This window comes from Juglans microcarpa x Juglans regia, chromosome 7D, assembly GCF_004785595.1.
Source record: "Juglans microcarpa x Juglans regia isolate MS1-56 chromosome 7D, Jm3101_v1.0, whole genome shotgun sequence".
NCBI lineage: Eukaryota > Viridiplantae > Streptophyta > Magnoliopsida > Fagales > Juglandaceae > Juglans > Juglans microcarpa x Juglans regia.
In genome coordinates, this window is record NC_054606.1 from 26,133,300 (window position 1) to 26,146,467 (window position 13,168).

The 13,168-nt window shown below is 35.4% G+C and overlaps 1 protein-coding gene and 1 pseudogene across 1 annotated transcript; one reads left to right on the top strand and one right to left on the bottom strand.

Moving 5' to 3' along the window:
* The first annotated feature begins 764 nt into the window (after positions 1 to 764).
* LOC121238335 (mitochondrial dicarboxylate/tricarboxylate transporter DTC-like) lies at positions 765 to 5,204 on the top strand. The gene is made up of 6 exons (XM_041135171.1): positions 765 to 1,060; positions 1,295 to 1,378; positions 1,995 to 2,056; positions 2,269 to 2,630; positions 4,321 to 4,535; positions 4,760 to 5,204. Exons 1-6 carry the CDS (start codon positions 941 to 943, stop codon positions 4,814 to 4,816), a joined length of 900 nt encoding a protein of 299 aa, XP_040991105.1. The 5' UTR covers positions 765 to 940; the 3' UTR covers positions 4,817 to 5,204.
* A 110-nt stretch (positions 5,205 to 5,314) lies between these two features.
* Positions 5,315 to 7,290, bottom strand: LOC121238257 (annotated as a pseudogene).
* Positions 7,291 to 13,168: the final 5,878 nt, after the last annotated feature.

Consider the following 13,168-nt stretch of genomic DNA (forward strand, 5'->3'; position numbering starts at 1 on the left):
GCCTACCGATAAGAGAAAAATAGACAGAGCAACCGACCGTAATGGATCAATAGAATGTGATAAAACTGGCCAGTTTAGTTTCAGCCAGTTGCTGTCAAATCATCGACGTGAACATCCATTTCAACACTTAACAAATTTCTCAACACTTCAACAATATAGATTATAGATTTAACAACAAACATCAACTTTACAAATCCAAACAATAAACATCAACTATCTTATGAGCGAGAGAGAGATGAAAGGGAGATGAGTCATGAGAGACTTGAGAGGCTGAGACAGAGGCTCTGAGAGCCTGAGAGGGAGAGGGAGATGGCATCACCGTATCGGAAAGGAGATGGCATCGCCGTATCGGAGAGGGAGGCTAGGGATGGTTGCCGCTGGGGAGAATCTAAGTGAGGGAAAAACAAATTTCGAAAGAAAGAATGAGGAAGAAGGGCAAGAGGGGTCTTTTACCCTAATTCAAATGAAGCCATTGCATTTATATTTTTTTTACAACCTGCGTTCCTAAAACGACTGGTTCAGCGATTTTTTCCTAGGTTGAACTGGGACTGAACTGATCAACGTCTGTTTTGCTTAATTTCTATCGCCAATTGACCAATTCTCTGTTAGTTTCAGCCGGTTCCATGCTCCGGCGACTGGTCTGAGTCAGTGTCGGCCGGTTTGCACTATTTCTATACAGTCCTACAAGCAACAAATTCGGAAGAGAGAGAGAGAGAGAGAGAGAGAGAGAGAGGGTTTTCTAAATAAATTAATAATTCTAAATTTCTAATTCTCTATTGTGTGCGGAGTGCAACAACGTTTTATTGCCTCTTTCCTTCTCTACCTTCTGCAGCTCAGTCCGGGAAACCTAATAATTTTCCTATTCTCTCTCTTTCCTCTCTCTCCCCTCCTCCCTCCCTTCGAGCTCCCCAATCTCCAGCTCTTTCGATCCAACAAGAGAATGGGAGACTCGAAGAAGTCCACAGCCACTGGTGTTTGGCCCACCGTGAAGCCCTTCGTTAATGGTGGAACGTCTGGTATGCTCGCTACGTGCGTCATCCAACCCATCGATATGATCAAGGTGCGTCATGTTCTGTATAGATCAGTTTCCATGTTTCTATTCTCTATTTTTACTGACACCCATCAGAAAGTTATAATCTTTTTGTCCGCAAATTGGATTCTCTTATGGGTTTCAGATCTGTGATTCAATGGTCTTTTTTAATGGATTCTTTCTTCTCTCTTCAATGGCGTAGTACGTTTAAATGTGTTATAGCTTTGTGATTTTGTTTGTTTGTTTGTGTTTGGATTTGTGTAGGTGAGGATTCAATTGGGTCAGGGATCAGGAGGCCAGGTGGCGAGGACCATGCTTAAGGAGGAGGGCTTTGGTGCCTTTTACAAGGTTTGGATCTATAAACCGATAAAAGTTTGAACTTCCTGCTTGCAGGAAAAAAAAAGGATTAAATTTGCCATTATTTGAGTTGTTGATGTAGTTTATAGAGACGCATGCTTTTTCAAGTACGTAATTTGGTTTTTGTCTGCACAAGATCTATATGAAAATATGGATGTCTATAATGATTTAGCGAAAAACTTGAGTTTCTTATGTTGGTGTGTCATTTGACTGGAGTATGAATTGGTCATTAATTGATAATTATTAGCCTAATTGTTTAAGATGAGCTATAATAGAAGGTGGGGATTGTCTTACAGTATTAGCTGGTTGTTTGCATGGTCTGTAAATTGTGTAGGGTGTTTGCTTAAATGTCGATTCTTAAAGACTAGTATAGTAATAACAAAGGAGCAGAACGAAATCTGCTAATTAAAGCTTACATGGTCAGTGGTCTTGAATGACTCAAATTGAGGCTATACAACATCTCTTGACATTTTGCCCGCCAACCCCCCCCCCCCCTCTCCCTCTCCTCCCTCCCTCCCTCCCTCTCTCTCCCAACCCACAAGGAAAAACCACAAAGCTAAACCATTAAATAAATTCTTCGTTTGTCTAATTTTATTCTTTTGAGCAGGGGCTGTCTGCTGGACTTCTCAGACAAGCGACATATACCACAGCACGGCTTGGATCATTCAAGTAAGTGTTGAGAACATCGACTGTTAAACAATCAATTCTTTTAGTGTTGAAAAACATTTCAGAGTTGTGCTTTTCTTTCTTGGAAAGCTTGGTCTTGTCAATCTGTATATTTACAAGTGGTTTCAACTGTTTTAATATACCTAAGTTGCATATTTAAAGTTACTATGATTATGCTTTTAATGTATCAAAATGTTTTCCTTTGTTTCCCTTAGGATTTTGACGAACAAAGCAATTGAAGCCAATGATGGGAAGCCCCTACCACTTTATCAGAAAGCTCTGTGTGGGCTTACTGCTGGTGCTATTGGAGCAAGTGTTGGCAGTCCAGCAGATCTAGCACTTATCCGTATGCAGGCTGATGCCACTTTGCCTGAAGCCCAGCGCCGACATTACAAAAATGCCTTCCATGCACTCTCTCGGATTATGGCAGATGAGGGAGTTTTGGCACTCTGGAAAGGTGCAGGCCCTACCGTAGTGAGAGCAATGGCATTGAACATGGGAATGCTCGCTTCTTATGATCAAAGTGTTGAACTTTTCCGGGATTCCCTTGGTTTTGGTGAAGGTGCCACGGTGTTAGGTAAGATTCTTTGCAAGATTTCTAGCTATTTGTTGCCATTAGAAAGTCTAATATTATTATTTTACTTACCAAAACGAAAGCATAATATTGATATTGGAATTTTTGTGTGTAATAGTATTGCGCACTACTTTAATGAATCGTTATCTTCAAGAGGAATATTTTTGAAAAAGTGAAAATGGGGGCCTCATATATTAGGGGGAGTTTTGCTCAACCTTAGGCATGATTTTTGGGGTATGTTTTTCATTTCTCTACCCCACCCCTCCCAGCCCCCAGGGTACGCACTTACAACCAGGTACCTAAGAGACCTCTCATGTGCAAAGGATTTAGATGTTTGCTATGGATATTTTCTGAAATGCAAGTTCTAACATGACCAGGGAAAGTTATTTAATGGATATGTTTCTATTATTTTCTTTAATGGTTGATCACCACATGTGCGTGCGTGTGGGGGTATGCTCATGTGGGTTATTATGGATTGCATTTGTGAGTAAACACTTGCCATATTTTTGGAGGTGCGTGGGAATAGTATCATTTGTTGATGTACAACAGACTACATTATTGATTTCTGCAGAAGATATTGTTAGGCATGTGCTATGCAACTTGTTTATTATAAAGGGTGGGTTTTTTTATCGGTAAGTAAAGGTGGGTTTTTTTAGTAGTAGTGAAGGTGGATTATTTAGTAAACCATTAGGCCATTTTGAATCCTAGTTTTAGGCCTGCCTTATGTCCACTGATTTGATTTGGTGTATGCAAGAACTATATTTTACACAATTATTTGTATACCACTTGATAATCTCTTTCAAGTTCATTTTCTGGTAGTCATATGTCTGCTGAAAAATTTAATTTCCCGCCGATATGCCTGCATTTTTTACTTGATTTCCTTTTATACCTGCATGTTCAGTTAATTCATAAGCCTTTTCCATGTTAAGTAAATTCAATAGCCCTTTTCATTGTTTTTCAAAATTAAACTATTCTTTAACGATCCGGCTATAAATTCTACAAGAATTGCAGGGTCACCAAATGTTATCTGCTTTAAAAGGTCTGACTCGAAAATAGCCACATTCTGTTAAGAGCAGGCCAAAGGTTGCATGGCCTATCCAAACATCTTAGGCTGCTATCTGAGCACACTTGGGCATTGGCCCATTAGACATTCCCCTCGAGGGCTGGGTTGAATCTTTGTGGCCCATCAATGTTTTGGATATTCCTCGATGTTGGAATTTCTTGTTTCACACAGCTGATTGCACCTTAAGATGTGATTTGTATTCATTTTGATGATCAGTATTTGGGATCTGGGTTTAGAAGCCATGCTCAATTTACATTATTAAATAGATTTTGTTTGCATAGAAGTAACCAAATTTTGAATTGATCATTATATGCAAAAGCCAGGGTAAAATTCAATTGGCCATCACAAGTATTTAGCTTGCGATTTTTGAGGTTCTTAGATTGAGATTTGTATGCTACCAAGGAGCCTTCTTGGATGACAATAATAAAAGAGCCTTTTGCTGTTCCCCTTTCGTCTCTGTATGCACAGATACACATATAATTTATTATCTATTCTTTCTTGTACTGAAGTGCAAAATTCGAAACTTCTATTTAGTTCAGACTCAATTCCTACCAGTAATCAGCGTTCATTCCCAGAATCTATCATGTCTATACTTCAACTAATGTTTTATTGCTACCTTTTTCTTTTCAGGTGCCAGTACTATTTCAGGATTCTTTGCTGCAGCTTGCAGTTTACCATTCGATTATGTCAAAACCCAGATTCAGAAGATGCAACCTGATGCTGAGGGGAAGCTTCCATACTCTGGCTCTTTTGATTGTACGATTAAAACCTTGAAATCTGGAGGGCCTCTCAAGTTTTACACTGGATTTCCAGTCTATTGTGTTAGAATTGCCCCCCATGTCATGGTATTCTCTTTTCTCTCCCTCTCTCAAGAAGTTCTATATTTCAGTAAAAAAAATTTCTTTTGGCATGGATGAATGTAACATTACCCTGGCACCCACCACTGAGCCATTTGCTGAAAGATCACCTACACTAAATCGTCTGCACCTACACTAAATCGTCTGCAGGTCTTGTATAAATCTTTTCTTTAAAATTAGTTTCTGACTTTGGGATGTTTGCTTTAATGCAGCTGACTTGGATTTTTCTCAACAATATCCAAAAGGTTCAGAAATCCGTAGGGCTATAGTTTTTCTGCAGGGATGGAGTTTCTGTCAGGGTGAAGCTTTAATAATGTTATTTTCTGCTGCCTTGTTTTGACTGGTTTGACAGTCTCGCACCCTTGAAAGTAAAACCAATTTTATTTTGATAGTTTGATTGCAACCGAAATAGGCCTCTACAATCTTTCTAAATTGTACCGGTTATCTTTTAGATGTGAGACTGAAACGGGATACTACTGTTTCTGAACTCCGAGCCTTTGGTTTTGAATTTTTTGAGAAGGAATGTCCAAGTAGTAAAAATAAAATCTACTCTATAAACAGTTTATCGAACAAAGTTTTGTACTTCGGCTCTCTATTTTTATAGAGAAACTCTATTCCAGTCAAAGCTTTGATGAGTAGAATAGAGACTTTGATTTTCTTCTTTCCGTTCTCGTGGTTTTTCATGGCATATGGTTGTAGATAGTTAATCTTTTGTAGCTGCTCGGGTTAACTGGTTGAGTATGTCTGCCAAAGCCCACTCTGCTCCTTTTGAAGGATTAGCTTGCAAACAGTACTTTCATAAATAAAACAAAACCCATACTTTCGTACTGCATATCTACTATACAAGCTGCTAGGTATATAGCAATTCTTATTGGTTGGCTTTTTTATTCAAGTATATAATTATATATATATATGTATATATATTGTATTAAGGTTGGTACAAATGCGGATGCAAGCGAGGTTCTGCATAAACTTGCAAAGGTTCGGTCAAGAAAAGTTGGTCATTCTCAGTTAGCTCAATCTTCTCCATGCTATTATTGGGCGGAATGCTCCACGTAAACCCTTGGAGAAGCCTCGCCAATAGCATCAAAGTAATGAGCGTCCCCAGCGTGCCTTCCATGCATCCTCTCCTTCCTTTGGCGAAGGTAATGGACCTCAGTTCAGGTTCAGCAAGCCCTAGCTCACACAAATTTTCCTTCAAATGCCGCTTGGGATTGAATCTCAACGGTTCCTCCCAGACTCGTGCGTTCCGGCCAAGGCCTAATCGGCTTAGCAAAACTTGACTACCTTTTGGGATGAAGTAGCCAGCACGGTAACATCAGCAGTCAAGATGTGGGGGAGATTGAACGGTGCAATCGGGTGGAGCAGAAGAGCTTCCCTTGCACAAGCCATGACAGAGGGGAACTTAGGAAGATCGGATTCTTGGACAAGTCTCTCTTTGCCAACTACCCTATCTATTTCCTCTACCGCTTTTTGTATCTGCTCGGGCTGGTTCAGCATTTCCGCCAAAGCCCATTCTGCTGCATTTGAAGGGTTATCCACGGTTGCAAGCAGTAGTTCCTACATCCATAAATAAGAACCATATATATCATCCATCCACAAGCATGCTAATTAGTATAATCTGTATATGATCTAATCTAATATTTATATGATAATATATATAAATAGATCATATCTAGAAATGGTAAAATATAAATTATCTCACAGTGATTTGAGCTTTGATCTCCACTGTTGACAGTAATGGGTTCCCATCATCATCCTTAATTGAAATGAAGATGTCGAGAAGGTCCTCAGGTTCCGTCCTCTTCCCTTCTTTCCACATTTGTACTCTCTCATCTACAATCGGATCTTCATACTTTTTGATAACTTTCAAAGCATTCCTCACTACCTTCTCATGGCCATCCAGATCAAATGGCTTCAAGGTTGACATGTAATCTGATACGCAAAAAGCGTAAACATACAAAAGCATGGCAAAGAGCGCTTGAATGTGTTCTTGTTCTTCGAAACAAGGCCCTCCATCCTCTCGCCCTTTCCCGTAATACCTCTTGTTGAAGATCATCCTCCTCATAACATTTCCAGTGAAGTGTTGAGAAACCGTTCTTACATCCACCACCGTTCCAGAAGTACTGCCAATATCTGATATTGCAGAGCCCTTGCACATGCTATATATAACACGGACAAGATTATCAGCTTCTTCATTTCTCTTAACAAGCAGCCACTTGAGTCTTGCAGGGCTCAATATCTCAGAAGTGAGTACCCTCCTCGTTTTCTTCCATTGATCTCGCCACGGTGACACGCCTGCGGTTAAGAACCCGTCACTGAACATATTGGTGGTGACGGTGATGGGTCTGGATGCAAACACTGCATCGTACTTCTTCAAGAACTCCATGGCAATCTCTTGCGAGGTTACTGGAATGACATGCACTCTTCCTAGACGAATGCAGCCGATCTCTGTGTTGAACTCTTTCATGAGGCGATAAAGCCACTTGTATCTTGGTTTATTCTTGAACAACGCTGGAAGATTTCCCACAATCGGCCAAGGTTTTGGACCGGGAGGGAGTGGGGCAGCTCCCTTGCTTTTCATCAAGGTTTTGGAAAGAAAGATGAAAATGAAAACAGCTGCAGGAAAAAGTACATGCAGGAAGGTTAGAAATTTGGAAGCACTCGGTGGAGAGGTGGCAGAGTGATCATCATGGACGTAGATGCTCCATTGATCGAATGAGAGAGAGGAGGCCGAGGACATGGCTGGCTGAGGTAGTAGTCTAATGTTCAAAATGGCCACTCAGTTCCCCAGGCTATAAATGTGTGAAATTATGAGGCGATATATATTACCTCTCGGTATATATTTACAAAACATATATATATATATATGTACGTGTATATATATATATATATATGTATATATGTCTACTCTACTATAATAAGTGATTATCTAACTGTGAATAAGATTTTTTTTTTTTTTTGTTAACTTTTGTTGTTTTTTTCCGTTAAGTCCTGTTTTACCGAAAGGTCCTAATTAAAACCCTTGACCATTTGACGTGTAGTTCCATTGTAGAATTTAATGAAGAATCATGTTTTATCAAAAGGTCCTTAAGACCCTTGACTATTTGATGTGTAGCTCTTTTGTATAATTTAATGAAAGATCATGTTTTATCAAAAGACACTTAATAGCCCCGTGGGGTACATGAATTGCCGTCTCTTTTTCATGTACTTTTTGTTCTGACAATGTACTCATTTTCCTATCTTTTTGTTTCAAAATATTTTTAAATAAAAAAATTAAAATGACTTTACTTTTTAGAACAGAAACACTTTAGAGCATTCTCATTTTAAATTTCAACTTTAAGTAAATTTAACTAATAAATACTAAAAGCACTCAATATATAATATTAATTATTAATTTAATTAGAATATAATTAGTATTAATATTAATATTAAATATTATTAATTTGATTAGAATATAATTATTAATAATATTTTAATTAGTAGAACTATAAAATGCGATAAAAATAAAAATTAAAAAATTATTAAATTAATAATATTTTATTATTATATAGAGAGTAAATAGATAATCCAATATGGATGCAGACCAATGCTCATATTTTGTTGAAGTTTATATTTTTTTCTAATCTTATTTTTTATCTTTCTTAAACCTTGTATTTTCTTTTCCCAGACAAATAAGCTACTGACTTTTTTCACTTTTTTTTTTTTTTTTTTAAATTTAAATCATTATGTTAGCTGGTGCACTTTGGGACTAACGCACCCAAGATGGTTCCCCGTGTGTGTGTGTATATATATATATATATTAGTATTTTAAGAGTTTCCAGGAACCATGAAGTCATATGCATGCATGTCTGATCTGTCTGTCTTCCCTAATTAATTCTAAGCATTTAGTTCACTAGATTTTCTGTAGATGTTTATAATTAATTAGCAATTAACTTAATTTATGACGTTTGGCTTCTGCTTAAACCTCAACAAGTGACCAAACAGCTTTAATCTGTAAACATAAATTATTTTATGTACTGTTCCTCCTAATAAAATTTCTATAATTAATTTCGTCTATCTGTACATAATGTTTTGTATCTATGAATTTTCATTAATATATACTTATACAATTAATCACCTTGAATGAATCTTCCCTTTTTTTTTCTTTCTTTCTTTTAAGGGATCGGAAAATTATCAAATTCCATTCTAACTCATCATAAGAGACAAAAGCGGCATGCAGCATGTTCGGAATAAAAACTCCATGCCTATTATATTAATTGCATGCTTCCACGTAAAAGTTGAAAACGACAACATATATAGGGGTGTATAAGCTCGTCTAGTTTGGTCCGATTTTAAATATATTTTAAAACTAAACTAGTATATACCAATTTTAAGATTTGTTGAATCGATACCGCATTAGTTACACCCTTAAACCAGTACTTTTAATTTTACCGGTTCAGTTTAGTTTTTCTGGTACATTATATATATATAATATATATAATATACTATATATTGTAGTATATAATAATACAATGATAATATATTGTAGTATAGATTATAGGAATATATTATAATTAATATATTGATATATTATATATATATATTCACACTATAGTGATATAGTATTAATAGTTACTACTAATACTATAGACTATAGTGATAATATATAGTATATATATAGAATTTTAAAATTTAATGTTATATTAATTAGTAATTTAGCATATAATACAAAATTATTTTATATATAATTATATATATTATATATAAAAAATATATAATATAAAAAAATCATATAAAAAATACTTATATAATATAAAAATTAAGATATATATATATATATATATATATATATATGTATGTAACCACAAACATTTAAAGAAATTATAAGCATTGTATTGATGAATAACGTCCTCATTTATATTTAATTTTAACATACGTTCAAAAGAGAAAACGTGCGTACAGGTTTTGGGCTAGTTGTCTTTAGTTACCATATTGGTGGATTTCATTAGTTAAAAAGTGCCTTTGTTTCCCTTTTTCTACTCATATCCATATTGGTTCTAAATATTTTCTTACTATTGTTTGATGACCATTCTAGGTCTACTTAGATATATTTGATGAAATCAAAATCTGAAGTTATTACTATTCCTTTCCTTCTACAATCATTGACATACAATTTGGAATAAAAGTACAATGTGTAAGAAGAGATAATGGCTTAGAATTTAAAATGAGAGATTTTTTCTACTCAAGAGGAATCATTAATCAAGTCTCATGTGTAGAGACGCCTCAATAAAATTCTATAGTTGAAATAAAACATCAGCACTTACTAAATGTAGCAAGAGTATTAAAATTTCAATTAAATGTACCCTTAACTTTTTTGGGAGAATGTATCCTTACTGCCACTTATCTTATAAATCGTATTCCATTCTCAATCTTAAACAATAATTCTCCTCATGAGATCCTTTACAACTCAATTCCATCATACAACCACTTACAAGGAATTTTAGTTGTTTGGGTTATGCTTCCACTCTTACCCAAAACATATCAAAATTTTCTCCTAGAGTAAGAAAATGCATTTTTGTATGATATACCAAAAGGATATAAACTTTTTGAAATGGAATCTCATAACATTTTTTGTTTCCAGATATGTAATTTTTCATGAATCTATTTCCCCTTTTCGTTCTCAGTCCACTTCTTCAAATTCTAACTTGCCAATATCTAAGCAAAATCATGTTGTTCTTCCTAAATTCATTCCAGATTGTACTGAAAACTTCACATATTCTAAACCTCTTCAATCTCAAACAAATTTTACTTATCCAATTACTGCAGAATTATCTCCACTAGAATCTAATAACACTTGGGTTCTTACAACATTCCCTCTTCATTGGCAAGATACTATGTCTGCGGAATTATCTCCACTAGAATCTAATAATACTTGGATTCTTACAATATTCCATCGAAACAAAATTCTTATAGGTTGCAAATGGATTTATAAAACTAAACACAATGTTGATGGTTCTATTGGGGGACATAAGGCAAGACTTGTTGCCAAATGGTATACTCAAAAGGAAGGTTTAGGCTTCGTTTGGATGTTGAACTGAGTTGAATTGAGTTGAGTTGAGATGATAAAATATTGTTAGAATATTATTTTTTAATATTAATATTATTTTGAGATTTGAAAAAGTTAAATTATTTATTATATTTTATATTAGGATTTGAAAAAATTATAATGATGAGTTGAGATAGGTTTAACTTCCAAACGAAGCCTTAGATTTTTATTTTATTTTTATTTTTATTTTTTAACTTTCTCACTTGTTGCAAAAATGGTTACAATCATATGTGAGTTGTCTCTTGTTGCCATTCATAATTGGCATTTTTTTCCATTTAGATGTCAATAATGCATTCTTATATAGAGAATTAGATAAAGAAATTTATATGAAAGCACCTTCTGGTTCTCTTAGTAAGGGGGACACAAGACTATGCAAACTATAAAATTCTTGTATGGATTAAAACAAGCCTCTAAGCAATGGAGTTTGAAATTTACATCTGTTTTGTTTGATATTGATTTCTCACAATCTAAGGCAGAGTACTTATTATTCACTAAAAAGGAAGGCAACTCATTTGTGGCCTTATTGGTTTATATGGATAGTGTTCTTCTTGCTAGTAGTGACTTATTTGCTATTGATTTTGTAAAAGCATCCTTAAGTGCTCAATTTAAATTGAAAGACTTGGGTCCTGCAAAGTTTTTTGATGGAGATTGCACGTTCACAGAAAGGCATTTCTTTGTTTCAAAGAAAATATACTCTTGAGTTGATTTCAATCTTGTTTTACTTGCTTATAGGAGATTAATCGGCAGAGTACTTTATCTTACTCATACTAGACCAGATATCACATATCCAGTCCATCATCCAAGTTAATTTCTCTACAGTCCTCGTGTACCATATCTACAAGTTGCTTTAAGGATTCTAAGATATCTCAGCTTAGCATTTGGTCAGGGTTTGTTTTTCCCAGCTTCTTCTGATGTTCACATCAAGACTTTTTCAGACTCGGATTGGGCCAGTTGCCTTGATACTCATCGTTTAGTCAGTGGCTATTGTATTGTTATTGGTGAATCACTTGTTTCTTAGAAATCCAAGAAACAACATGCATTTTCTCGATCCTCTGTAGAAGCTGAATATAGGTAACTTGTCAAATAACTTGGATTCGTGCCTTGCCTATTGATTTTCATCAACTTCATCCTCAGCCAGCACTTTTTTTTGTGATAACCAAGCTGCACTTTGCATAACAACTAAACTAGTTTATCATGAACATACTAAACACATTGAGTTAGATTGTTATTTAGTACGTGAAAAGCTACAAGAAGGATCCTTAACGACTTTACATGTTGCTTCAGTTCACCAAGTTGCTGATTTGATGACTAGGCCTTTATGTTCTAAGCTTTTTCAGTCCTTGTTATCCAAAATGAATGTGCATAATATATAGACATCATCATGAGGGGGACTATTACATATTTAATATATTGATATGTGATGTGTATAGGTGTTAGATGTATGATGTGTAATTTTCTCATTGGTTACCACTATGTTTCTCTACATTATAAACAGACTTTCTTGTAAGAGAATAATAAAGAATAAAAGTGAATTCTTCCTCTCCGAGCCAAGATCTTCTTACAGCTTTTCTCTTCTCTGTTTCGATACATGAAACATGTTGTTTCCTCGGTTTGTCTATATATATATATATATTCATGGTACAGATCATCGATAATGATGGTTTCTAGAATTAATCTTGTAGGGGCTTATAAGAAATTAAGGGTGGGACCATGCATGCATGCATACATCCAGCCGTGAAAATTACATAATTTGGGGGAAAATGATAAGGAAAAAATTGAGGAAAATTATCTGCCCCTGGTCATGTGTTGCCTAAAATGATGTTCTAGAATCTCTATGCATGGTCTACTTTTATGCACAAATCATCCGAGTATTTTTCGTATTACTTTATCCAATATAACATGATCATGTCATATATATATGTGTGTGTGTGTTATGTACGTACCTATTTCTCGGGCTAGCTAGTTGTGATTGATGTTTATAAATTTTCATTGTGGAAGTTGTTGTTTTTGCCTAATATTGCTGCTCTTAATGAAAGTTCTTGGAAAATCATATCAAAACTATTCAATTTTTTATTTGAAGCTTAGAGAGAAGATCCTATGGTTCTCTTAAGAACCGAGGTTATGCTATGACTAATCCTGCTTTGCTTTCAAAAGATTATTTAAGACGTGAGTTCTAGCTAGATTTCATCGTGCATGAATAAGAAGCGTCTCCTCCACCCCTAGCCACTCACAGTACCTCTTGTATATATGCACCATATTGTAAAGTACTCGAGATCATTCTAGTCGATCTATATTTTATTTATTAACAAAAAAAGTATATAGTAGTACTACTGATGTCATACTCACTACTTATCGTACTATTACGATCGAGTCCGAGGATGCGTGTAAAAACGACATGAATATTGATATTTAAAGAAGCATCATTACAAGGATTTTCCCCTCAAGGCCCAAGATGGCTCCATCAAGCCCGACCCAGGACAGGAGGCCACGAATCCAGCCCCTTAGAAGAATCCACTGTACATGACCTGTAGGA